General features: G+C 41.4%; 1 protein-coding gene across 1 annotated transcript; it reads left to right on the top strand.

Annotated features, from left to right (window-relative positions):
* Positions 1 to 296: 296 nt before the first annotated feature.
* Positions 297 to 27,003, top strand: LOC144268872 (calcium-activated chloride channel regulator 2-like). Its single transcript, XM_077824155.1, has 14 exons — positions 297 to 467; positions 1,798 to 1,935; positions 3,383 to 3,533; positions 6,000 to 6,108; positions 7,230 to 7,398; positions 8,248 to 8,475; positions 12,317 to 12,544; positions 13,582 to 13,759; positions 15,394 to 15,500; positions 19,644 to 19,868; positions 21,668 to 21,938; positions 24,261 to 24,431; positions 25,364 to 25,603; positions 26,591 to 27,003. The coding sequence occupies exons 1-14, from the start codon at positions 297 to 299 to the stop codon at positions 27,001 to 27,003; spliced, it is 2,799 nt and encodes a 932-aa protein (XP_077680281.1).
* Positions 27,004 to 27,298: the final 295 nt, after the last annotated feature.

Genomic DNA, 27,298 nt, shown 5'->3' with positions numbered 1-27,298 from the left:
CCCAGACTAGAAAGATTGGGGATTTCTCTCGCGCGCACTAATCTCTGCTCCGCCTGCCAGGGCGGGGGTGGTTAGCAAGATGCTCTCTTGCTGCTCCCACTGCGGGAGGGAGTGGAGAAAAACGGGCGAGCAGGTTAGGAGCCCAGCCTAGGGTGAGGTGAGCCGGGCCAGTTCCTAAACCGTCCTGCCCCGCTCCACAGAGGGGCCGCGCTCCTCCCCAGTCCTAGCTAATGAGCTCGGCATCTTGCAGGCAGGAGGCCCAGTGTGCGGGGTGTGAGTCCCCCATTGCCTGCGGGATGAGCTGCGGAGAGGGGGCTGCTGCGGCAGGCTGGCTGCTGACGCTGCTGCTCCCTCTGGCGGCGGGCCGGGGCGCTGCGGCGCTGCTGCGGGGCAATGGCTACGATGGGCTGCTTGTTGCGATTAACCCGCAGGTGCCAGAAGACCAGAAGCTCCTCGCAAGCATCAAGGTAAGAGGCCCCACGTGAGGCCTCAGTTCTGCTCGAGCGCCTCCTGCAATACAAACCGGCTTCCCTGCAGCTTGAACAGTCCTATAGCTCACCCCCCAGAGTAGCACCAGTTCGGGAAGGCAGCAGCAAGCCAGTGCAATGCTGGGTTGGACTAGTCCGTTTGTTGGCACACAGGCTCACTTCGCTTACACCCCCTTTGGCCTTCACCTCCCCTTGTGGGCTGCAGAAATGTCAGAGCTGAGCGTTTTTGTTTTTGGAAAGTCTGACCCTCCCCTAGGTTTTCACAAAGTATTTTTCACTGAAAGCTGCAAGGAATTCCTTGTCGCAAGCTCACAGGAATGAAGCAAACTCCTGACATTAATGGTGATGGGTATTTTTAAAAAAAGCCATGTGCAGTAATACACCAGTAACTGTGTTTCTGTTGATGAAGTTATTGCCTAGGTATAGATTCAAATAAAATGCACGTGGGGTGGCCCTGCGGAAGCCCAGGACATAGGGTATCACAATTTTTTTAGATAAAGACATCTGCTCTCGGAATCATAGTGAAGAAGTTCTATGGCCTGTGTTATAGTGGAGGTCAGACTAGATAATCACAACAGTCCCTTCTTGCCTTAGACTCTGTGAGTCTATGATGCGTTTAGTATTTTGCCAGTGCGTTGCTGCTATATTAATATCCTGGTGTTCATCTGAGAAGGTGTGGCCTTCAACAGGCCCAGAGTTTCAACATGAAAGGGAATCTGCAGTAACAGCTCCAAAGCCAGTTGTTCTCCTAGTTCCACTCCTGACTGATATTGTGAAAGTTAAGGCAATTATCATTGTCCAGACAAGTCCAGTGCAGTATGTATGTATAACCTGTCTCAATAAAACTGACTTTAAGTGAGACTGTTCAAGCTTAATTTATACCGGCAAGTTGCACAAATGTTACGCTTTATTGTTTGCAGTTGTACTTATCACCAAAAGGTGGTGTGACTAGTGGGTGAAGCCGAGGAGCAGGAGTCAGGTCTCAGTTTCTGGCTCTGACACTGATTCCCTCTGTAGCCTTGTTACGATCCTTATGTGGCTCAGCTTATCAGTCTGTAAAGTGACAATAACAACATTTAGTTTAACCTCACAAAGGTGCTGTGGGATTTCATTCACGTTTGGAAAGCACATGGCAATCCTTGGATGAAAACGCTATAAAAATGTGAAGTAGCCTCATTATATTTTCTTCTTCTGATTGTCCAGTAACTTTTCTACAGCTCTTGCTGTGCATAGTAACATACACCACTGACCTAATGCCCTAGTGACTCCAGTAAGTTTACTGTTTTTTTTAATTTCATTTTATTACTAGGAAATGATAACTGAAGCTTCTTTTTATTTGTTCAATGCTACACAAAGAAGAGTCTATTTCCAGAATATAAAGATTTTAATACCTGCTACATGGAAAGCAAACAATTATGGGAAACCAAAACATGAATCATATGAAAAGGTAATATTTAAAGCCTGTCTTAGAAACTGAAGTACCGTCATGAGCATGTTTTAAACGTGAATGTTCCTTTTACCCCAAGGACTCTAAACATCCATTTCCACCATTGAGTCTGTCCCCTCCCCATGCCAGATACACACCCTCCGCCCCCAGCCCGCAGTGTGCAAAAGCTATGTCACAGCACCAAGGACCTGCTGTTTGCTCCTCTTCTTGCCCCCTTCTTTCACTCTTGACTATTTGGATGGCAAGAATGAAGGCTCATTAAGGCATTTCTGCATTTGACTTCCCCTTGACTGTCCTGTCTCCAGCTGAGGATGCTGCTCACCTGCAAAACCTCTGGACTATATCAGTATTCACAAGTAAAAAGTCACCCAGTGGGCAGGCTTGCTGTTCTGTAAATCCCACTTAAGTTTGTAGTTTGTGCACATTCCTTCATGCCCCTTGACAGCATTAAACCCAGAGATTCTCTGGATGTTTTTGTTTGCCTGTACCTACAGTTGGGGCAACTTCAATCTTCCCTACCAGTGTTATATAGCAGTGGTTCTCAGCCAGGGGTCCGCAAGCAGGTTTCAGGGAGGACTGCCAAGCAGGGCCAACATTAGACTTGCTGTGACCCAGGGCAGAAAGCCGGAGCTGAAGCTGAAGCCTGAGCAACTCTAGCTTCACAGGGCCACCTGTGGCATGGGGCCCCGGGCAGTTGCCTTGCTTGCCTAATGCTGGCCCTGGCTTTTATATGCAGAAAACCAGTTATTGTGGCACGGGTGGTCCATGGAGTTTTAATAGCAGGTTGGCGGCGGTGAGAGGGGGGCTCACAAAGAGAAAGGTTTGCTTATTACTCTTGGCATATGTTTTCTGACTGGGGGGGGGGGAAATATTAGAGAAAAATAAAGAAAAACTTGTTTGGCTAATTATTTGAATGAATGTTATCAATACTAGGCAAAAATAATATTAAAATGATTTCCAAAATAAGTTAATGTGTTTCTACTGTCACAGAGAGATAGAAAGTGTAAAATAGCACTTTTGAAAGGAAGAAACTGGCTACATATTAGAAAGGAAACAAGTATGAAAAGAGTATTATCAAGAAAATTGCACGTGTTATAGAAGTATTTGCTGGACTGTGGTGTCTCTGGTTATTGCTATATGTACAGTGACTGATTCTTATTTGCCTTAAGTCCATTTTACACACGGTAGTCATGTAAGGAGGCCTGAGTATGAGTATAAATGTAATTTTCTCCCACTTTAAGGCCCCTTTATTCTCCCAGAAAGGTGTAATGTGGCCTTAGTGTAAATGAAAGTAAGACTCCGAATGTTTTTGTTTATGATTTGTATTGTAATAGCACTTAAGGGTCCCAGTCACGGACCAGGACCCCTTTGTGCTAGACGCTGTACTTACACAGAACAAAATATTATTACACTTAATTCATTAAATATGACGTTTTTGTAATTTTAGGCAGAGGTCATAGTTGCTGCTCCTTATTGGAAACATGGAGATGAGCCATATACCCTACAATATGGAGAATGTGGAAGCATGGGAAAATATATACATTTCACCCCTAACTTCCTAGTAAATGATTATTTGATTGATGTCTATGGATCACGGGGTAAATTAACTAAATCATTCTTAATTTTCTGTTTTTATTCTCAGTTGTGTTCAGCAAAAGAGGTGTATCTGTGAGGATTCTCTATACAATAGGTGCTGTCACTTTCACGCATGTTGAAGTGCAATTACTAAGTATGCCAAGAGTCGTAATAATACTCGGTACTTGTATTGCTCCTTCCATTTGAAGATCTCAAATTGCTTTGCAAACATTAATAATGCCTCACACCACTGTGAAGTAGGTTATTAGGATCTCAGCACTTTGCAGGACTGAAATAATATTTCTCCCCCTCCCACCGCCCAAAAATACACTTTATGTAGAGTAGCTAAACAATAGTCCAGGTTTGCCTCTCCTCAAACGTGTGGCCAAAAAATCATAGAAATGTACGTGAGGTCATATATCTAGTTGATTCTCTCTGCGCCAGGGCATGCTTAAATATACCTATATCATCCCTATTAAAAATCATATGACATGATGAAATCCAGAGATGAGGTGGGTGAGGAAATTTCTTTTACTGGACCAACTTCTGTTGATAAAAGAGACAAGCTTTTAAGCTCAGGTCTGAAGAAGAGTTCTGAGAAGCTTATCTCTTTCACCAACAGAAGTTAGTCCAGTAAAAGTTACCTTACTCACTTTGTCTTTCTCATATCCTGGGACCAACATGACTACAATAACACAGCAACCACTTGTGACGTCCAACCAATTATAAATATGGAAAACTAATAGTATTCCAAAAATTATCTTTATCAAGATTATCCACTCATTACATGGGACATTGAAGTTAATTTTGTTAAATGCAAAAGCACACATTGAATGCAATGGTATCAATGACATAGATAAGTATTCATAAGACTAAAAATGCTGAGTAGTCCCACTGACTTCATTGGGACTACTTATGTGATTAATGCAAGTAGGGTTTGGAGAAGTACTTACTGAGCTGGCTATGACAATGTTACCTCTTTCTCCTCCTAATAATTGACTTTCATGATTCATGGTTGTGCCACTTGTGAGTTTCCAGGTGATCATCTTTGCAATCACTTATGTGAGTGCCTGAGTAAGGGTTTGCAAGACTGAGTCCATGAACGTTAAAAAGTCAAGGCATGCTGAAGTTAAGGTTGTCATAGTAATATTAATTCATTTGCATCACATTATATATTTAAGCATACATGAAAAAGCTTAACTAGTAATCTAAAATATCATATATATGTAACTGAAGACAAGTTAATTTTATCATGAGCACAAGGTAGGGTGTGAAACTGTCTGCCTTTGACTCAGAGGAGGCAACTAACTTGGGGTCACTTCAATGGGAGTTGGATCTGGCCATTAACCTCTCTGTTTCTTTCAAGCATGGAAAATTAGAGCCCAAGCTGAACTTGGATTGTTTTGGTTGGTTGGGGTTTTTTTGAGCAATTCTCTTCTGAAGAAAGTCTGTCAGTTGAATAATGGTGTGTGAAAACTGGAAATTATTGAAAACTTTTTTCCGTTTCACTTTGGGTAAGACTGCTCCCCAAACACAGAACTCACATGATGAGCGTGGGGATGAGTGAGTGCCAATTGCAGAGAGATTGACTGAGCGATTTAACTTTTCTGTGAGTTTCAGTTCAGTGACTTTTTTCCATCAAATAGATGGGAAAATTCAAAACCAAATTAGCTCTGCAATGGGCCCATTTTCAGAAGAAAATTCGTGCAAATTTTATACATAAGTACCATGTCTGAATTCGTAATAAAATGAAAAAAATGGAAAATTGCACAGTTGAACCCTTTGCTGCAAATGTTTCACAGATGTCTCTCTAGGAAGAACTACTTGCAAACCCTATGTTAAAATTATATAGGGATTTGCTTTTGCCCCATTCCCTTGGCACCTAAAGAACTCAGTTCATCTAACAGAAAATCAAGTACTGGTGCTTGGATGCATCAGGAACCTTAAGTCTTTAATTACTGTTTATTGTGCACCTTCTTACAATTTCAATGCATATTTAAAAAAAACCTCTCATTGCACATCTGTGTCACTATAGGTTTAGTGCAAGCCCAGATATATAGTAAACTTAGAAGGTGATTTTCAAAGAAATAAAAGCCAATATTTTTAAATGAGAGTGTCTAAAGTGAGCCATATTTAAGCACCAATATAAGTGTCTTGATTTTTTTTGAAAAATATTGAGCACCCACTCTCTCACTGTTCCACAGTGGGATTTGCTGGGTACTCAACACTTCTGAGCATTACTATACATCCTTCCTTAGAAGTTTTTAAGGTCAGGCTTGACAAAGCCCTGGCTGGGATGATTTAGTTGGGGATTGGTTCTGCTTTGAGCAGGGGGTTGGACTAGATGACCTCCAGAGGTCCCTTCCAACCCTGATATTCTATGATTCTGTGATCTTTGCTGGTTGGTTTTATGTACAGTGATCTGCAATGACAAACAGCTAGAATACATCTTACAGTACCCCTTCATTTTCCGTGTACTATTCCCACAGGTAGAGTTTTTGTCCATGAATGGGCCCACCTTCGATGGGGGGTATTTGATGAGTATAATAATGAAAAGCCTTTCTATATAACCGGACAAAATCAAGTTAAAGTTACAAGGTAATCGATCATTTTACTCTTTTAAATTCCAGTTCTGATTGGCTTTAGAAATATGGGTTTCAGTAGGGTACCAATCTGGTTTGTTTCTGTAAACTTCTCAAGTGTCTCTTTTTCTCTTCGTGCCCATTTCACCCCATATAAAAATATCCTACCTGCACTAATTAGTGCATATGAATTGTGTTAATTATTCTCCTTTCCTTGCTCCATGTTGCATTTTCCTCTCTTAACACTGTTGTGGTTCGTGGTTTGTCAAGGACACTGAGCCTGATTTTCTACTGCATTGTTCCTGTAAGACTCAGAATTACTCTCAGTCTGGAGAAGCAGAGACTTAGCAATTCCCTTTCCTGTCACACCCCCCGCGCCCAGCTATTTGACTGTCTGTCCGCTGCCTGTTCCTTTTCTCTGCTGCCTCCTTGTCTCTCTTCCCACTTTTTCTCTTTCCATTTTCCTAGTTGTCTTCTCTCTAATCCCTCCCAATATTCTGCAGGCTTTCTTTCCATTCTTTCTTCCAGAGCTTCTTGTGCTGGGCTAGTTTTTCCTCACCTTTTATTTCATTACTGCCTCAGAACTGGTACCATCACTGCTACGTGACCTGCTCTCACCCAGTGGGATTGTCTCTGTTTCATCTTTTTTCTCCATGCTGCCTCTCTTCCCATATGCCAGGACTGGATTAGAAAAAACAGCAACATGTTTTTACTTGTTAAAACTAGCACATTTTATCTGGAAGTCATTGAGAGACTATAACCATAAATCCACATGAAGCCATTTTAAGACAGTCACTTTTCAGAATGAAGTATTAACCATGAAATGCGTGAAAAGCAAGAATAAATTCTGCAAGATTAATATTTTTGATTCACTCAATGGATTAGAGTGACTGAGGAATCAAAAATAGTAGAACTGGTTCTTCCTTGTGTATTCCATGCTATGCTATGGAATATATTTCTACAAAAAACACCTCTTCAAACACATTAATTGTGTGTAACTCATTAAGGCCATGATCCTGCAATTAGCTCTGCCCAGTGGACAACTGTATCATTAAAGTCAGGGTTCCCCTCATACCCATAATTGGGGCCTAACTCCAGTCAGGAAGTTCTAAATTATAAATATTCTTTCATTTCCAGGTGTGCAGCTGACCTTACAGGGATCTATGTCTGTGAAAAAAAATCCTGCACCGAAGGAAATTGTGTCATTAATGAGTTGACGGGACTTTTTAAGGAAGGATGTGCATTTATTCCTGAGAGAACTCAAACTGCAAAGTCATCAATAATGTACATGCAAAGCTTATCATCTGTAAGTATAATCACATAAAAACAGATTTTTCTACAATCCACTCTACAGTTGCAAACATTAGACTTTATCCTTCTTTTAGAAATGCTAAGTTTGTTTAAACCTTTATCTCAGTAAACAAACTATTAAAACATTGCTACCAATGAATCCTGAACTGTTTTCTATCTACTGATGTCTCAATTATACATGATATTCTAGATTTTTATTATGGACTATATTTTGGATCCCTGGTATATTTCACAAATCAGACTCTACTTTTCAAACTATTATAGAAATGTACGTTGTATGCATTTGTGGATGTCACTAAACTAGGATTATATAAGTAAAGTTAAAAGAAAAGGAGTACCTTAGAGACTAACCAATTTATTTGAGGATAAGCTTTCGTGAGCTAAGCTCTGTAATCCTTACTCAGGCAAAAGCTCCAGTGATTTTCATTGGAGTTTTGCATAAATAAGGACTGGGCTCAGATTTTCCGTTTACTCATGATGTCTTAAATAATGCTTCTTACCTGGCACTGGCATGCTGGACATGAGAGGGAAACACACTGCCTAAGCAGTAATATTAGATCAGAGGCCTTTCTGTGGGGCTGCAATAGTCTAGTGGATTGGGCACGTGACTGCACGAGAGAATTTCTAGGTTCTGTGCCTCACTCTGCTGCTAATTTGGGTAGCTCGTTTAACCCGTGTCAGTGCCTCAGTTATTGCATTGGTAAAACAGATATAATAAAGTTAACTGAAAGTGCTCCTGGCTCCTGTAGTAAAAGGCACTATATAAGTCCAAATTATTATTTTTCTTACATCAGTATTTGTATTCTTGTGTTGCTGGCTTTATTTATTTGTTTCCCACTTCTAGGTGGTTGAATTTTGTAATGAAAGTAACCATAATAGAGAAGCTCCCAATCTTCAAAACAGAATGTGCAACTATCGAAGCACATGGGATGTAATAATAAGCTCTATGGACTTTAATAACACCCTTCTAAGGACCAACATCAGCCTACCACCTCCTCCTACCTTCTCATTGCTACAGAAGAGAGACCGAGTGATCTGTTTAGTTCTTGATGTTTCCCACAGCATGAATGGGGTAAATTGTCCCTCAGAAATATTTCTATCTGTTTATTGTAAACACATTTGACTTGTTTACATTGTGCATTGAAACACTTTAATCTATACTAATCTGGGACTATTTTTGCTGAAGAAATTTTCAATCCTGTTGCGCGTGCCCACGCGTATTTAAAAAACAACAAAAAAACATGTATGGTAGTGATTATTATGGCTAAGATTTAGTCACGGTTATTTTTAGTAAAAGTGAGGGACAGGCAATAAACAAAAATTCATGGAGCCCCTGACCTGTCTGTGACTTTACTAAAAATAACCGGGATCAGGGCTAAGTAGGGGGGAGGAATAGAGTCTGGGGGGGACCCACAGGCCGAGCCCCCCCTCCCCGCCATGGCGGGGGGCACAGCTCCAGTTCCAGTGGCTGCAGCGGGAGGTGCAGCCATGGGGAGCACACAGCCCCCACTCTGGAGCTGGCTGCAGTTGTCAGCCGGGGGTGCGCGGCTGGGGCTGCAGCTCCTGCCAAGACCCAACTGCGGTGGGGTGGGGTGGGGGAGGGCGCATGGCCCTGGGACTCAGCAAGGGGGGTGCACGGTCCCGCTGCAGCCCCTGGTGGAAGCCGCGGAGCTGGAACACAGTGGGGGGCGCAGCCATGGGGAGTACACAGCTCCTGCTCTCGAGCTGGTCGCAGCTCCTGGACAGGGGCTCACAGCCCAGCTGCAGCGTTCCCCGCCCCAAGCCGCAGGGTGGGGGCTGCTTCCAGCCCCAGTTACAGGGCAGGGGTGCACAGTCCTAGATGGGGAATGAAATTCAAAGACTGAAAACTGTGATAAAAATGTAAAATTAGCCTCTGATTAGCCTCAGTGTTTGGGTGTCCAACTTTAGGCAAGATATTGTTAGTCGTGGTGAGAAGTCACAAGTTCTCTTGGATTTTAATGGGTGCTTACCATCTACGAAAACCAGGCCCAAGGTGTCACAACCAGGCACTCAAGAGACACCTAAGATCTAAGGTCACTTTTAAAAATGTTTCCTTTTCTCTTTACTCCCCCAAATAAACAGGAACCCAAACCAGTACTCTCATGTATAACCTCCCTGACCCCAACCCGTTCAAATGTTGGCTATGTTTGGATTTAGAATGCGTGACCTGTTGCCCCATTTTCCAGGTTATGGATGTAATTGGATCCAAAAGGTGGAAAAATATTCTGCTTCAAAGGATTTCTGAAGCAGAAATTAAGTCCCACTTCTAGCCCTGAGGTGGCTCCCCCTGTTAAGAGCTCAGCTAGGAAGCCCTTTATATATAAGCTATCTGCATATAGCAGTGGTTCTCAACCTATTTACCCCTGTGGGTGGCCCTCAATGTATTATGTGGGCCACAAGTGATACTCCCTGTATAGCCCTGGGGATGTCACATGGGGTGCAGCTGTGTGCTCATTGGGCTGCAGGTTGAGAACCACTGACATATAGACAGATATACATGGCTTTTATGCAGAACTCTTATAATACATGCTATTCTTTCAGGCTCCCACTTATGGTTGCTGCCATTCTCTTGGGCTCTCTCCTGCCAGTGGGGGGTTGCTGGAACAGGCTACCATTTCTTCCAAGAGTACGTCTACACTGGAAGTGTGCTTCCCATCTTAGGCAGAGAGACACGTGCAAGCTCTGCTCCAAATAGCATAATAAACAGAGCAGTGTAGCTGGAAGTAGCACATGTGACCTCTCAGGCTAGTGACTTGAGTACAAACCTGCCCAGACTCTCTGGGTACCTACTTGGGTGGTTAGCCTGATATGTGCTACCCCTAGGGTTGCCAACTTTCTGATCACACAAAACCAAACACCACTGCTGTGCTCCTTCTCCGAGGCCCCGCCCCTGCTCACTCCATCCCCACTCCCTCCATCACTCACTCTCCCTCACCCCCAGCCCAATGAAAGTGACACGGGACTGGGGTCTGGGAGTGGGTGAAAACCCTGGTTGGGGGTGAGGGCTCCTTGATGGGGCCAGAAATGAGGGGTTCAGAGTGCGGTGGGGATCCCTGGGCTGGGACAGGGTGTTGGGGTGTGGGAGGAGATGAGGGCTCTGGCTGGGGGTGTGGGCTCAGGGTTGGGGCCAGAGATGAAGGGTTTGGGGTACAAGGGGGGGCTCCAGGCTGGGGTGCGGGGAAGGGGTGCAGGCTCCAGGAGTAGGGTGTAGGAGGTGATTCCGACCTGGGGCAGGAGATTAGGGAGTGTGGGGTCCAGGAAAGAGTTTGGGTGTGGGAGGGGGTTAGGGTTGCAGGCTCTGGCCAGGCAGCACTTACCTGAGGCAGCTCCTGGAAGTGGCAGGCATGTCCGGCTCCTAGGTGCAGGGGTGGCCAGATGGCTCTGTGTGCTGCCTGTTCTTGCAGGAGCCACCCCCGCAAATCCCATTGGCCATGGTTCCCGGCCAATGGGAGCTGCGGGGGTGGCGCTCTGGGCAGGGTTTGCATGCAGAGCCTCTCTGGCTACTCCCTGCACCAAGGAACCGGACATGCCGGCCACTTCCGGGAGCCGCTTGGAGCCAGGACCAGCAGGGAGTCTGCCTTAGCCCTGCTGTCCCACTGACCGGACTTTTAGCAGCCCAGTCAGCTATGATGACCAGAGCCACCAGGCTCCCTTTTCAACAGGGTGTTCCAGTCAAAAAACGGACACCTGGCAACCCTAGTTACCCCTGGCTACACTGCTATTTTTAGTGTGCTATCTCAGCCAGTCTGTCTACTGGAGCTGGGAAACATGATGCCAGCTGCACTGTAAATATACCCTGAGAACTGTAGCAGCCTGGCACTCCTGACTGCTAGCACTACCCACACTCATCTCACCATTACCTTGAGTTCCCACTGTCTGTCTGTTCTATACGTCTCTTGTTTCTCATAATATGCTTAGATTGTAAATTCTGTTGGGGGTAGGAACTGTATTTTTGTTATGCATATAGGGTGCCTACTAGCACAGGGCCCTGCTTTCTGACTGGGGCCTATAGGCACTGCCACAATACTCCTACCACTGCTAATTTTAATAAAGTAGAGCTACAAATCCCAGAAAACCTTGCCCTGGAATCTGTTCCCCCTGGTGTTTTGTGTGTGAGGGAGAAGGGTCAGCTGCCATGTTGATAGAAGATATGCCCATTGGAGTACGAGGAAGTATGGGGGTACTTTTAATCCCTTAGGGTCCCATTTTTTTGCTTCCAATCAAGAAAGGAATTCCTTCCCATCTCAACTGATTCCCTCTCACTGTTTAACTGGACTACTACAGGCAGGAATCCTGAGTAATAGAGCTGCTTTCCTGCAATCAGCCCACCGGCCAGCCTCTCACGACTCTACCATGGCTGCCCTTCTACTGATTGAATAAGAAACCTGCTAAGGCAATATCTAATCTAACTCCCTTTTCTTCACTGAACATGACAGCAGGCAGCTGGGACCATCTGTAAATACCTAGGACTGTTCCAGCCGAACCACGGCTGTTACAGCTCTGTGATTTCCATTGACTCCGTTAACGTAAGCGGAACAGGGATTGCCTGTGTAGCTGATCCTGTACCAGACTTCGTACTGCAGGGCTCATTTGTTTCATCCTGCCTTTGGGGTATAGGCTGACATAGGGGGTTTTAGCATTTGACTATCCTGCTGCTAGGTAAAGCTGATGGATCTGCAAATTTGGTTTTGTAATTTTAAATAATTGGTATGGCATGCGGAGCCTGTCCCAGCGCACCTTTTATTCTAAATTGAAACTAGTTTTTGAATATGCAGTATTTTATGCTGTTTTTCTCTAAGATGCTATCCTTTTCAGCAGATAATTTAGAAGTGCCCGGTTTCATTATTGTGAATTATTAATAGCACTGTTTGCTTGGAACGTTTTATATGTAGGATGATCGGATCAATCGACTGCGTCAGGCAGCAGAATTGTATCTACTGCAAGTTGTTGAAGACAATTCCTATGTTGGTATTGTCACCTTCAATAACAAAGGAGAAATCAGAAGTCAGTTGCGTCAAATAGTCAACAAGGACATACGGAAAGAACTTGCTTCTTACCTACCTACTGCTGCACCTACTGGAGGAACAAACGTGTGTGTGGGTCTGCAGCTGGGATTTGAGGTGAAGTAGTGCAAGCACTGTTTCTGTTTGCATCACTTGTGAAGTCACTAATTATGAACATTTCTGGGTTTTTGCTGCGATATCAAATGGAGTCTGTTGATTTATAATGTTTTTAAATAACTTTTATTGGTTTTCCACTATACATACCATACATTTACAGCCTGCTATCATAATTAATAAAAATTGGAGATTTCAAGTCAGGGTATTAGGTTTTTTTAAAAATAACTTTTCCCTTTAATTAGTTTACATTGCACAGTCATTCATAGGCTTAATGATCTGTATTTTAACATGCAATTTTAAAACTAGAAATCACCCAAATGAAAAGTTTCTGAACTCTCCAAAACTCTTTCATCTACCATTGAAAGTGCAGTTCTGCTTTGACAAGTGATTAAACAGCAATGGTACTACTTGCTCAGCAGACCTGCTCCCTGTATGTACTCAGAGTCATATCTGCCAACACTAATGACTAAAATACATATAATTCCATTATTTCTTGTGCATCAACAGCTCCAATCAGTTGCACCTATGCAAACACACGGAAGATTGCATGGGTTTAGCCAAGGACATAATTTGGCCAGCAAAATCTTTATTACTGGTGGAGGTGAATTAAAAGGAAAGAATTCAGCTTGACATTCAGAGTCAGCAGTGTTGATGGATAAAAATAAATACAATAAAAAACAGCTGAGCACATTTGATATGGAAATTCTTTGAGAGAAAACAAGCCTAGAACCCCTGGATGCTATTTAATGGTATTTGTGTCCTGCACAAATACACTGGGAAGGGGGTAAAGTTGAAGGGGTTCCCTGTGCTCATTCCTTCTTAAGTTTACCTATACAGGACATTCTTAATTTAGCCCATATTATTTCTTCACTTCATAACATAATGGATACCAAATGCAGATAAATTGATGAATATAAGGGCACTTGCATTATGTTTGCTTTGATATACTTTCTCTTACAATTCCATTTTCCTGTACCTGAATGTGCAGAGCATATAATGTACATTTTTCATATTAATACTTAGTGCTCTATTATCAGGTGATTAAAAACCAAGAAGGAAATATATATGGTTCTGAAATTATATTACTGACAGCTGGAGAAGACAGTGGGATAATTGAATGCTTTGCTAACGTAATTAACAGTGGATCGATCATTCACACCATTGCTCTTGGCCCATCTGCTGCTAAAGAAGTTGAACAATTAGCCCATGAGACAGGTAAAAAAAAAATTTTTTTTTAAACAAACCATGTCCCCAGTCCTCTAAACACTTAGCTCAAGTAGTAAAGTAAACAGAGTAAAGTTAAGTAAATATATAGATGTTTGCTTGACTGTGGTGCTGTCCCTCTTGTGTTTGTTTAAAACAATCTATGGTTGTTTGCAGTGTTGTTGTAGCTGTCTCTCTTAAACAATCTGGGCAACTATGTAGGTAGTCTCGCCATACTCCAAAGGAACTACTACTAAAGAATACTGCTTTTGCAGAGCTGAGCTGATAATTCATAATGAGTAGTTTGTCAATTTTTCCCTTTTTATTTTCTGTTTGAAACGTCCATGAGCAGTCTTCAAGACTCTCACATTTAAACATTATTCAAAATTATTTGCAATTTTCTTATTCCTATACAATTGCTCACTAACAGTTCGTTCCAAATATTTAACATACTGATTTTTGTGTTGCATTGGTAAGATAGATAAGTCATGTGGTAATGTTTCTTTTCCTTGATTGGATGGCTTATTTAACTAACTTATATGGCTAGACTCTGAGTATTTTAGCAGAATATAAAAATGAAAATTGGATTTCAGTGAATAGAGAAGCCTCAAGCTTAAAATTCCATTTTCCATCTCAACCACTTAGATGCCTGAGATCAGTGAGACAAACTGTATGATTAAGGTCCATTTGTCTTAGGTGAAATTAACCCTTGTGTGGAGGGCCACCCCAATGATTGAAGTGGGATTTAAGACCTTGTGTTGGGCCTCTTTACAAAGGTGAATTTTATTCCATGTGAATGTATGTTACAGGGTCAGATCCAGGGCCTAAGTTCTAAGTTTCCAAAAGTGAACATTAATTTTTGGTGCCTCAGTTTTTGCGTAGCCATCATTACATGGTTAGGGTTGCATAGTCTAATCCCTACTCACACAAATAGCCTTATTAAAGACAAAGGGTCTAATTATGTAAGAACTCACCAGCATGAGTGAGGGCACCAGCATCTGGCCCTTTGTTTTAAACTGGGCACTCACAAATGGAGGCATGCAAAATCATTAGTCACTTTTGAAAGTGCTGATCACCCATACCTCTGTTTTAAATCAGTAGGACCGTTGGGGGCTGAACACCTTTGACAATTAGGCCAAATATGTCTAAAGCTACTGGGCACTAAAAAAATTGTGACGTCCATAAAAATGAGGCCACTTTTGGAAACCTGGCCCTAAATGTCTAAGCAGGGTCCAATCCTGTAATCCTTATTCATGCAAAAAGCCTTCATCACAAGTTGTCTCATTTAGTAAGGCTAAGAGGATTGGGTCTGTAATGCAGTTGGAATGCATCCTGTAAATAATGTAAAATGACTGCTACGATTTTTAAAATAAACAGAGTCATTAAGAGATGGTACGTTCAGATTGTCACTCTGATTAGATCTATTTTGAAAGCCATGGGAGAGCTTTTAGTCACAAGACTGTTAAAGTCCCTGTTTATGTTGTGTAGCAATTCTCGTGTTTCTTTGAAAATGTTGGGCTAAGATTCTTGTGGTGAGTTCATTGTATATCAGTTAAATCTGGGATCATATATCAAGTATGTCAAAAGACTCTACAATAGCTAAAATTGAGTTTCTATTACAAAATAAAAACCATATTCTATTTCAGGGGGCTTAACGTTTTTTGCCTCAGATAGACTGGACTCCAATGACCTAATTGATGGTTTCAGCGCAATTTCATCAGGGAGTGGAGATACTTCCAGTCATTCCATTCAGGTCTGTCTTGTAACCAGTTTTAATGCTTTGGTTTCCCAGTTTATTGACTAGCACTGCAGCATTAGTAAAACTTTTGTATGATACTGTATACATTTATTTTGAAAGAGGCACAGAAGTAGTAATTAAGAGAAACCAGTTCAGGCTAAATAAGAATTGAACCTCCTGTAAGGTTTTGATCAATTCACAAACCCTTCTTTTTCCCCTTTGCATCTTTCCTACCTGTCAGTCCACAGCAAACTTCTCTAACCCTCCCTTTGCTGTGACCACCACTCTCACCTTTACAGGACAGCAGATGGGCCTAGCTGGGTTTGTGCTAGGCACCGTTCTGTCCACTTTGAGTTCTTGTACAATGTGCTGTGCTTTAGCATTTTACCACAAGCTCTGCACCATGCTAGAGCACATGCACTTCTTCATATGGAGGTGTGCAACGGTTTGCAGCAGGTTCAGCGAGGCACCATGCATCACCTAGTGGTACAAACAGAGGCTCAAGAGGAGAGAGGAGTGTCTCCACCATGAGCTTCTTTTGTCGGTGTGCAGAGAAGGGTGTGGAAATAGATTGCCAAGAGTTCCATCTGAATCAAACTTTTTAATCATATCCAGTGTCGTCCTTACTACTAACAACATTGCTGTAGAACAACGTGACTATGCCCGCATCTGGAATATTGAATACAACTTTGGTACTCTGCAGTATAAAGTAGATATTGTAGGGAAGAGTGAACAAAGTGTAACTAGAAAGCTCTGAACACTGAAGGATTTGTCATACAAATAGATATGAAGGAATCTGAACTTGTAATACAGAAAAACAAAGAAGCTTTTTTTAAAGGTAATGTGCTAATGATTTAAAGGAGGAAATATGCAGATACTGTCAGAAGAGTGGCATGTACTAGAACATTGACTCTCAATAAGAGGGCAGGGATAGGATACAGAGGGACCTAGCCAAACTGGAGGATTGGGCCAAAAGAAATCTGATGAGGTTCAATAAGGATAAGTGCAGGGTCCTGCACTTAGGACGGAAGAACCCAATGCACAGCTACAGACTAGGGACCGAATGGCTAGGCAGCAGTTCTGCGGAAAAGGACCTAGGGGTGACAGTGGATGAGAAGCTGGATATGAGTCAGCAGTGTGCCCTTGTTGCCAAGAAGGCCAATGGCATTTTGGGATTATAAGTAGGGGCATAGCGAGCAGATCGAGGGACATGATTGTCCCCCTCTATTTGACATTGGTGAGGCCTCATCTGGAGTACTGTGTCCAGTTTTGGGCCCCACACTGCAAGATGGATGTGGATAAATTGGAAAGAGTCCAGCGAAGGGCAACAAAAATGATTAGGGGTCTGGAACACATGACTTATGAGGAGAGGCTGAGGGAACTGGGATTGTTTAGTCTGCAGAAGAGAAGAATGAGGGGGGATTTGATAGCTGCTTTCAACTACCTGAGAGGTGGTTCCAGAGAGGATGGTTCTAGACTATTCTCAGTGGTAGAAGAGGACAGGACAAGAAGTAATGGTCTCAAGTTGCAGTGAGGGAGGTTTAGGTTGGATATTAGGAAAAACTTTTTCACTAGGAGGGTGGTGAAACACTGGAATGCGTTGCCTAGGGAGGTGGTGGAATCTCCTTCCTTAGAAGTTTTTAAGGTCAGGCTTGACAAAGCCCTGGATGGGATGATTTAATTGGGGATTGGTCCTGCTTTTGAGCAGGGGGTTGGACTAGATGACCTCCTAAAGTCCCTTCCAACCCTGATATTCTATGATTCTAAGAAAAGGAGGATATTCTGAACACACAATTATGTCCAATCCTCAGCCGGTGTAAATAAGTTTAGCTTCATTGAATATGGGCATCTGTACAGATAAAACATGTGCTGCTCTAACTACCCTCCCAGTGTGGATGAAGATACACCAGTATAAAAGTATTTACACTGATACAGCTATTCCCACACTGGAAAAGGAATAAGCTATCCTAGTATAAGACACCTTTATACCAGCTTAACTGAGTCCACACTACAATTGTACTGGTATAACTATTTTGGTAAAATATCCCATCCCCTGACTTTCAAGTGTAGACCAGGCCTTAAATGGAGCGATAGTGATTTACACCAACCGAGGATCAGTTCCATAGTAATTTATAATTAATAAGGCTAATAAACAGCTACAGCAGCAGAGACAAAATGGAAAAAAATGCCCCGTTCCTTGATCACTTTCCAATTATCACCAGATTAGGCTAATGAGAACTAAACAATGACATCACAGTAAACAGAAAGGAAAAAGACCATCCAGGAAACATGGCACACCCAAAGAATGGGCACCTATCTCCTCCCTGCTGTCTTTATTTTTATGCCTTACTCCACACTGAGCTCTCTGTCAGCACTCAACAAATAATTAATAACACAAGAGGCCTTTTCCAGCCCTAGTACTTGCCTTATGTGAAAGATCACACGAGTACACCAACTCCTCCATATTTAGACAGCCAAAGAAAGTTTTTTGCAATTGACTGAGCAACAGTATTCTTAAGTCCTATTACAAATAACACTGCACAAAGGAGTGCTACATTTTAGCAGCTCTGTCTTTTAAGAACATAAGAACGGCCCTGCTGGGTCAAACCTATGGTCCATCTACCCCAGTATCCTGTCTTCTGACAATGGCCAGTGCCAGATGCTTCAGAAAGAATGAACAGAACAGGGCAATGTATTGAGTGATCCATCCCCTGTCATCCAATTCCAGCTTCTGACAGTCAGAGGCTTAGGGATTGCATGCATGACCACCTTGGTTAATAGCCATTGATGAACCTATCCTCTATGAATTTACTGAATTCTTTTTTGAACACAGTTCTGCTTTTTGCCTTCACAACATCATCTGGCAACAAGTTCCACAGGTTGACTCTGTGTTGTGCAAAGAAGAAGTACTTCCTTATGTTTGTTTTAAACCCATTGATTATTAATTTAACTGGGTGACCCCTCTTCTTGTGTTATGTGAAGGAGTAAATAACACTTCCTTATTTGCTTTCTCCACACCATTCAGGATTTTATAAACCTTCTCATATCCTCACTTTTCTAAGCTGAACACTCCCGGTCCTTTTAATCTCTCCTCATATGGAAGCTGTTCTGTACCTGTAATCATTTGTGTTGCCCTTCTCCATACTTTTTCCAATTCTAATATATCTATTTTGAGATGGGGCAACCAGAACTGCATGAAGTGTTCACAGTGTGGGCGTAGCATGGATTTATGTAGCGGCATTGTGATGTTTTCTGTCGTCTTATCAATCCCTTTCCTAAAAGTACCTAACATTCTCGTAGCTTTTTTGACTGCTGCTGCAAATTGAGCAGATGGTTTTTGGAGAGCTAAAGAGTGGCGCCAAGACCTTTCTTGAGGGTAACAGCTAATTTAGACCCCATCCTTTAATATGTTTTGTTGGGATTGTTTTCCAATATGCATTAGTTTGCATTTATCAACACTTAATTTCATCTGTCATTTTGTTGCCTAGTCATCCAGTTTTGTGAGATCCTTTTGTAATTTTTTGCAGTCAGCTTTGTAACTTTTGCATTCCCCTATCTTGAGTAATTTTGAATCATCTGCAAACTTTGCCACCTCACTGTTTTACTAATTTTTCTAGATCATTTATGAATATGTTGAGGTGCACGGTCCAGTACAGATCCATAGGGGACCTCACTATTTACCTCACTTCACTTTAAAAACTGACCATTATTTCCTATGCATTGGTTCCTATCTTTTAACCAGTTACTAATCCATGAGAGGACCTTCCCTCTTATCCCATGGTTACCTACTTTGCTTAAGAGCCTTTAGTGAGGGACCTTTTCCAAAGGCTTTCTGAAAGTCTAAGTACACTATGTCCACTGGATCATCCCAACATATATTTGAGCTTGTCAGAAATTCCATCTAGCAGAGGGAATTGTGTGCACCATTTTGGGAAGAAAGCCATTGGGCCTGAATATCTTTTCATTTATACCAGTGTAACTTCTCAGATTTCAGTGGAATTACTGCTAAAATATGCTCAGAGCAAGAGGGAAAATTATGAAGACAAATGTCTTACAACGTATTTTGTCCTATTTAAGCATCAGATTTTATTTTTAAGGGTAAAATGGAAGGGTTTTTTTTAATCTAGTTATTCTGGTTTTATTTTTTTTCTCTGGTAGATTGAAAGTGCTGGTGAAAGGACTGAGAGCTGTAAGCTGTTTAGTAGGACAGTGACGATTGATAGCACAGTAGGAAAGGATACCTTCTTTGTAGTAACGTGGCAGACCGCTGAACCACCAAAGATCACTCTCCTTGATCCCAATGGAAAAAACTACACCAATAAGGACTTTGAGGTTAATACAGTGTTGCAGGTAGCTCGTCTCCAGATTCCAGGAATTGCAGAGGTAGAAATTAACTTCTCTCTTTTGTCATTTGATCAAAACCAAATAATTTGTGTGAAACATGAATTATTTAAATTGCATTCACATATGGAATAATTGAGCAGAATGTGATATGATGACTCTGCCACATTGCAATTTCATGACCTTTTATTTTACCCACTGAGCTGAAAAATAGGTCTCTTTAGATTTATGCAGGGGATCCATTTTCTTCCTTTTTATTTCTCTGTCTGATATGTAGCACCAAAAGGATTGAAATGATTTGTTAAAATTTACAAAGCCATAATTGAAAAGAACCTGCACTTCAAAAACATCAAGTTAAAAGGCTCAAGAACAAAGGAGAAGGAGAGATGAAAAGGAGCATGTGAAGACTGAACTAATCCAGCATGTGTAATTCCTTTTGAAACACTCACAAAATTAATGCATGTTAAAGTTGCTAACAAGATTTGTTAAAACAATGACATCCAGTGCATCAGATTTTTGTTAAAATTTTATATATTTCCTAATTATTCTTCTGAGCACTCAGACTCCATGAGACTAGAGGTGCTGAATTTTATAACAATGAAGGGCATGAATCTGTAAACCCTTCTTCACGGGAGTAGCCCTTACTCATATGAGTAATCCATTGAGGTCAAAGGAGACTACTTCAATGAGTAAAACTACTCATGTGAAAGGCTTTTTAAAATCACATTCTGTGACAAATTCTGTCACTCTTAGTCATGTAGAGTAATATTTACTCAATTATTTAAACAAGGCACTTGGAGGGGTAAGGTACTCAGCACGAGTAAGGATGTCAGAATCAGGCCCAAAATTAAAATTTTGATCACCGGGGGGTGTTGGATCATATTAAAGAAGTTCTGTATTAAAATCACAAATGAGTTTGATTCCCCATAGTTTAAATTCCAGGGTATTACTAATTAAGAGGTCTCTTGGTTTTTTGTTTTGTTTTTTGTTTCTCTCCCTCTATGTGTGAAACCTGCAAGCTGCTAATTGCGTTAGTACATTCTAAGACAGAGTCTGTTCTCAAAGCAATTCACACAGAGAGAGACTCAAAGCAATACTCTGTAACAACAGAAACAGCACCCAGAGATCCCCGCCCTTTTGTTGTATTAACAATTGTGATTAAAATAGAGATAGAGGATGTATGTGGATGGATGCTTGGTGTGGATAATAATTGAATGATCAGGGAGGTGCCAGCCTAAGAATCCAGTGTCCATCGGCTGAAGAAGGCGTCAAGTGGAAATAACCAGAGGACCCCCTGGAGGGCAGACTCGAATCCACCCAACAGCCTCAAGAATGGGAGAACCAAAGAACAAGATAACATCAAGCAGCACGGAGCTGTCAGGAATGTGCCATCTGCTGATTGATTCAGCAACAGCATGATGAAGCAATTCCCATAGACTGGCATAGGAAGAAATTCCTATAAAAATGGACTCTAGAAAGTGAGAACTTTGGGGTCTGATTCTGCAAACCAACTTCCAGGAGCATCAGATGAGCATCTGAAAAGGCCCTACTCCCTCCTCATGTCCAGGCCACCTGGCCAGTGGCTTGGCATGAGCAACTCTAAGGCTGGTAACTATGATAACAACTTTGCAGAACTTGTGTGTGTGTGTTTGTATGAATGAATGTGTGAATAAATATGAGATTGAATGGAATGTTATAGCTATAACTAACTGCTTACTATGATTCTTTCTGTATCCACAATAAATGTGGTATTTTGCCTTTTCCCCTTTAATAAGATCCTGCTGGTTTTTATTTTGTTGGTATAACAGGGGGTTCTTTAATTTTAAAATATTGTTTTTCAGGTTGGGGAGTGGACCTACGCTCTCATGAATACTCACCTGTCCCCTCAAGCTCTAACTATGACAGTGACTTCCCGAGCAGCAAACTCTACTATACCTGCAATAACTGTGAAAGCCCACATGAGTAGTGATAGAAACGAATACCCTAGATCGATGGTTGTTTATGCACGAGTCAGTCAAGGACTTTCACCTATTCTTGGAGCAAATGTAACTGCCATTATCAAACCGGGGACTGGAGATCCAATTGTCTTGGGACTTTTAGACAATGGTGCAGGTAACAAGGCTGTTGTGACACATGTTGCAATTTTACAAAATAAAATCAAAGGGCTATCATAATTGCTAATGCATTGTATGATTTTTAAACAATATGCTGAGAGATATTGGCCCTGATTTCAATCTCACTTACATGAGTGCAACTGACATTAGTGAAATTACTCCTAGTTTAGGTTCCTATTCTGCAAAGCACTTCAGCATGCGCTTAATTAAAAGCATGTGAATAGTCCCACTGAAGTCTTAACGGAGTTCTGGTGTATATTGTATTTGACTGAGGGCCCAGTCCTCTACTCTCCTTCAAATGGAGGGACATGGATGTTGATCTGTACTTGTAGTATCAAGCCTTTAAGAGCCAATAACGCCAAACACACATTACTTCTCAGTAATAAGTATTTGCAGGATCAGGCCCTTAAACTGTTAGCTCCTCAGGGCAAGAAACTTGAGCCTGATTCTCCCGTGCCTTGCACCTGGTGCAATCGTTTGCATCCATGTGAAGTGGATGTAAAACATCACCATTCTGATTTAGTAGCATTCACACCCATTATACATTTGCTTTGCACCACTTTAAATGACTATGTGAGGTGCAAGGCACTGATAAATCAGTCTTTGTCTATGTATTTTGTGAAGTGATATGTATCTCTGTGCTGCACCATACTTATTATAAAGACCTTCTATAGACAGTTGGTAATTATCACTTCATAATTTTATTGACTGACATTTCTATAAATTGGAAGGTGATTTATACATTGTTTTCTTTTGTGTAATTATCTAGCATTTACTGCTATGATTAATCTAATCCCAGTTACATCACCACTTATTTAATTTACTCATTGCTGTCATCCTTCGAGCTAAGGCCCCAGTCAAAATCCAGTTGATGTCACTGGGACTCTATGTGGAAATAAGAGCCCATGCCTGAAAATCCCTTTGTAGGACTGAGACCTAAGTGTTTGTTTGCAGCTTCTCCTCTGGACCTTTATTTATTTATTTATTTCCCTGTCCCCAACCTCCTCAAATATCCCTCAGTGTGGCTAGCTGTTGCTTCAAAAATGACAATTAGCTTCTTGCTTCTGCAGTGTGTGGCAACTGAATCTGCTGTAACAATTTCTGAAAGCACAGATTATATGTGAGAGGCACCCAGGAAAAGTAAAGATTTTAATGTGAATGGTGCTCTTGACTTGTCCTCTGTTATATGCAATTTGTGTGACTACACTTGCTACTGAATCGTACACACATTTGGCTTTTTGGCATCTTCAGCAATTTTAATGTTGTATAGCCAAGGAAACAAATGTGCTCTGGGATGTCTTTTGCTGGTACAGAAGGCCTTCCAGAACAGGCTGTAACTAGTGTTTTATATTTATCAAGTCATCACCTGCCAACGGTGATGTGCTACCAACAATAAACAAGGGTTCCCATAAAAATTTTACACTGCGAGCAATGTGCTTACAGGAAGGAAGTGTGAGGGAATTAGGAACCAATTCTTTCTCATAACAGTGAGAAAGAAGGCACTACCAATTGGCTCACAAACTTTAGTTACCTGTGCTTTAATGGAAATGGGTATACTTATTTAATGAAAAATGTGTTACGTATAACTGATAGTGTAGCACAGGAGTTTTTTGAAGTGTTGGTTGTGGATGAAGATTTAAATGGGGGTAATCTGGGAAATTTCTTGCAAATATCTATTGTGTGGTACATTCCAAGGCAAAATGTATGTTCTTTGTGCAGCCCAGGGATCTGTTCTCTCCGAAAGCGATGGGTTAGCCATATACAAAAAGGGAATAAACTCCATCATAAACAGAAAAATCATCCCAACCTCCCTTCAATCTTTGGCAGAATTTTAATAAAGACCTCCCTGGAGCTCCCTCCAGTTGCATAACCGTGCCTGTTGAAAGCACAATACCTGCATCGTTGTCTTTTAACTGAGCAGTGTGGTTTGATCGTGTGGCCTTTTTCTGACAGTGGTCTGACTTTGGCTCACTTAGCTTTAATGATATAGTTGTATGATCATCCATGCTGGGAAGCAATAGGCCCAGGAGATGAAAATCCCTTAACTCTTCCATGCTGAGAAATCAGTTGTTCCCTCAGTCAGCATCCCTCAGGGTGATAAGCAAGCATTCTAGCTTCCGACTGCATTCTTTTGGTCACTTTATAAACAGCCTGTGTAAAATTATTCTCTGATTTTGTACAGCACCAAAGTTAATGGAGTTGCATGGGCTATAAGTCAGAACAGAATTTCCCTCCATCCCTGCCTTTTAGTTTCCTTCTAACAATGAAGAACGAACTAATGCAGTAATTTCTTTGTGCTAATTCTGTTTTTTCTGTCTAGGGTCAGACATTGTCAAGAATGATGGTGTCTATTCCAGGTACATCTATTCTTTTTCTGAAAATGGCAGATACAACTTGAAAGTATGTGTTCAACGAGCTAGCAAGACTGTCAGACCATACCCCATAGTGCCATGGAGTCATTCTATGTATATACCCGGTTACATAGAAAATGGTAAGATGGAGTAATGCAGTGTGAGGCATGTAAAACAAACTTCATTGTGGATACACTGGAATAAATAACTGCATCACATTCTCTCAAACACTGTTAAAGGGCATTAGAGCACTGGCATCCTTGCTAAGAGATCTTCATAAGTATAAGGATCGGCCCGGCTGGATGATATTAGTTTTGGATGCTTTTCAGAAATTGTTTTAACTGAATTCTGCCCTTTCTACACAGGAGCAAAAAAGGGGTAGTTAAAACCAGTTTAAAGTAAGTTTAAAACCATTATTTCCTAGAACACTACTTTCGTAATGTAGATGGCACCTTAGAAGGAATAAATCCACATGGATTTATGTTTTTGCCTGTGAAAAAAGCAGATGTTGGAAGTTCTCCTGCCTCTACATCTGTAAAGTGCCATGTACCCCAATGGCACTGGAAAATCATAATCAATCATCTTACATGCAGAATTGTTATAAAGGTTTAGCAAATGTCAAACACTTATCATTTTATGCTGAGTCCCAACAACTTCACTTAGGTATTATTTTCATTCTCATTAATTCAGTATTCTTGAAGATACAGAGCACATACTATGGAGTGATTCTGGTCTCTCAGCTCCACTGAGTTCAATGGAAACAACAAGGAGTCCGGTGGCACCTTAAAGACTAGTTTGGGGAGGTGGGGTTTACCCACGAAAGCTTATGCCCAAATAAATCTATTAGTCTTTAAGGTGCCACCAGACTCCTCGTTGTTTTTCTGGACACAGACTAACATTGCTACCCCTCTGATACTTGAGTTCAATGGAGTTACTCCTGATTTACAGCAGTATAAGTGAGATCAGAATGGGGTCATTATATCTTCAGACCTCAATAATGTGAAAATATTGAGACAAGTCCAGTTGTGGGTGAGGTTTTATGTTAGTGTTTTTTTTGTGTGTGTGGCTGTAGGTAAGATCCAGATGAACCCACCAAGACCCTCCGTTATCAGTAATGAAGATATTCAAACCAGAGCCGGTGGCTTCAGCAGAACAGCCTCAGGAGGCTCCTTCATAATGTCTGCAGTTCCTACTAGACCCCATAATGATGTGTTTCCACCATGTAAAATTATTGATCTTCATGCCAGAACAGCCAACGATATGATTATTTTATCATGGACAGCATCAGGGGATGATCTTGACCAGGGGCAAGGTATGTTCGATGGTTTGTCGCTTGTCATCTGATTGCAATGAAATTGCAGTGATAGAAACAAATTTTCGCTGGTTCTGCTTAACTCTGCTCACAAAAACTTGCAAGCACAACCAGAGAGAAAACACCTTATTTTCAAGTGTCCGTACAGGTTTTGCCTGTGCAAACCAATATACTTCTGAAGCATGAGAGCAAGTGAAGAAACTTTCTGAAATTTTTACCCAATATTTCTATGGTGTTGATATGAAAAAAAAATAAAAAAGGTCATTATGAACCAGTATGCTATCTATAAATGACCTATATGTGCCATTCCTGTCACTCAGCATGAAACACAGCACACAAAAGATTTTTGGGAATTTGATTCTTTTGAAATCAATAGGAGTTTTGCCATTAACTTCAATGGGGCCAGGATTTCACTACAGGTTTTGGGGTGATTTTGGACTAATTAGGCCAGTGCATTTTAAAAGAATTGCAAAAGTGGTGCTTGCAATTGTGATGGAAGGCTTTACCTTCACAATATTGTTGTATTGCTTTCTGAGCAGCCACAGAAGGGAGCCATGTGGTCTCCAAATGTGAAGGGAGAGAGTGAAGTGAAGAGCGAAAGCCTTTGACTCAATAATTTTACTGTAATTTTACTACTTTATTCTAGGCTGAACTGAGTGAAATTGGTAGGGCTGCGAGGCTTTGGGTGAGGACAGAATTAGCCCGTTCTGGCTATTAATTCCAATGTTGTGAATCTTTGTCTTCAGTGAGATTTCAAGTTCACAAATGTTTCCACAAGTCTCCCTCAAGTTAGCAGAGCCAGTGTTCTGTTATGGGATCTGTCCAGCATGCAACCTTCACTATTCAGATGGTTGAATAGGGTAACTGGAATAGGTGCTCACTTGTGCTGCTAACAATTTGACTGCTTCTAAAGGAACAGATCAACAGTTTTAATTACAGGGTTAAATACATGCTGTATAATTTCTATTGACATACTTCCATTTTCAGCTGCAAGTTACGAAATAAGAACAAGTGAAAGTCCTCTGGAACTAAGAGACAACTTTGATAAAGCTATTCTGGTGAATACTTCTGATCTGACACCTCAGCATGCTGGGTACAAGGAAATATTTGTATTTAAACCAGAACCTTTTGCAACAGAAAATATCACCATCATCTATGTGGCTGTACGTGCCATTGATAAAGCTTCCCTGCACTCTGATGTATCCAATATAGCACAAGCAGTGAAGTTTGTTCTCCCAATGGATTATCTCACTGGTAATATTGAGTACAGTGTTTCAAGGATAGCGTTGCTTGGATTTGGGTTATTAACAGCAGTTTGCCTTGTTACAAGTGCAACCATATGTGCTTTAAAGAAAAAGAAGAAAGTGGTTATCACAGAAACGGCAACAACTCTACTGTGACTTAAGGTGAAAGTTTGGATGATGTCTACTTATTTTTCTAGTAGCTGTTTTGATTGTTTTTTCAGAAGCTACATAAAAATAATTGCTCTAGTACAGAAAAGGGTGTATAAAAATAATTGTAAAGCCATAATGCAGAACAGTATGAAATGCTGTGATTTAGTAGTAGTATCATACTGCATGTACACCGCATGCCTGAATGGTCTGGTCCAATTAAAACTACATTATATGTACTGCATATATACACCCTAAACTCATGCCACTAAAAGCTTTATGCCACTTGATTACATATTTTTAT

Source organism: Eretmochelys imbricata, chromosome 8 (genome assembly GCF_965152235.1).
Source record: "Eretmochelys imbricata isolate rEreImb1 chromosome 8, rEreImb1.hap1, whole genome shotgun sequence".
Classification (NCBI taxonomy): Eukaryota; Metazoa; Chordata; order Testudines; family Cheloniidae; genus Eretmochelys; species Eretmochelys imbricata.
This window is presented reverse-complemented; position numbering and strand designations above follow the sequence as displayed.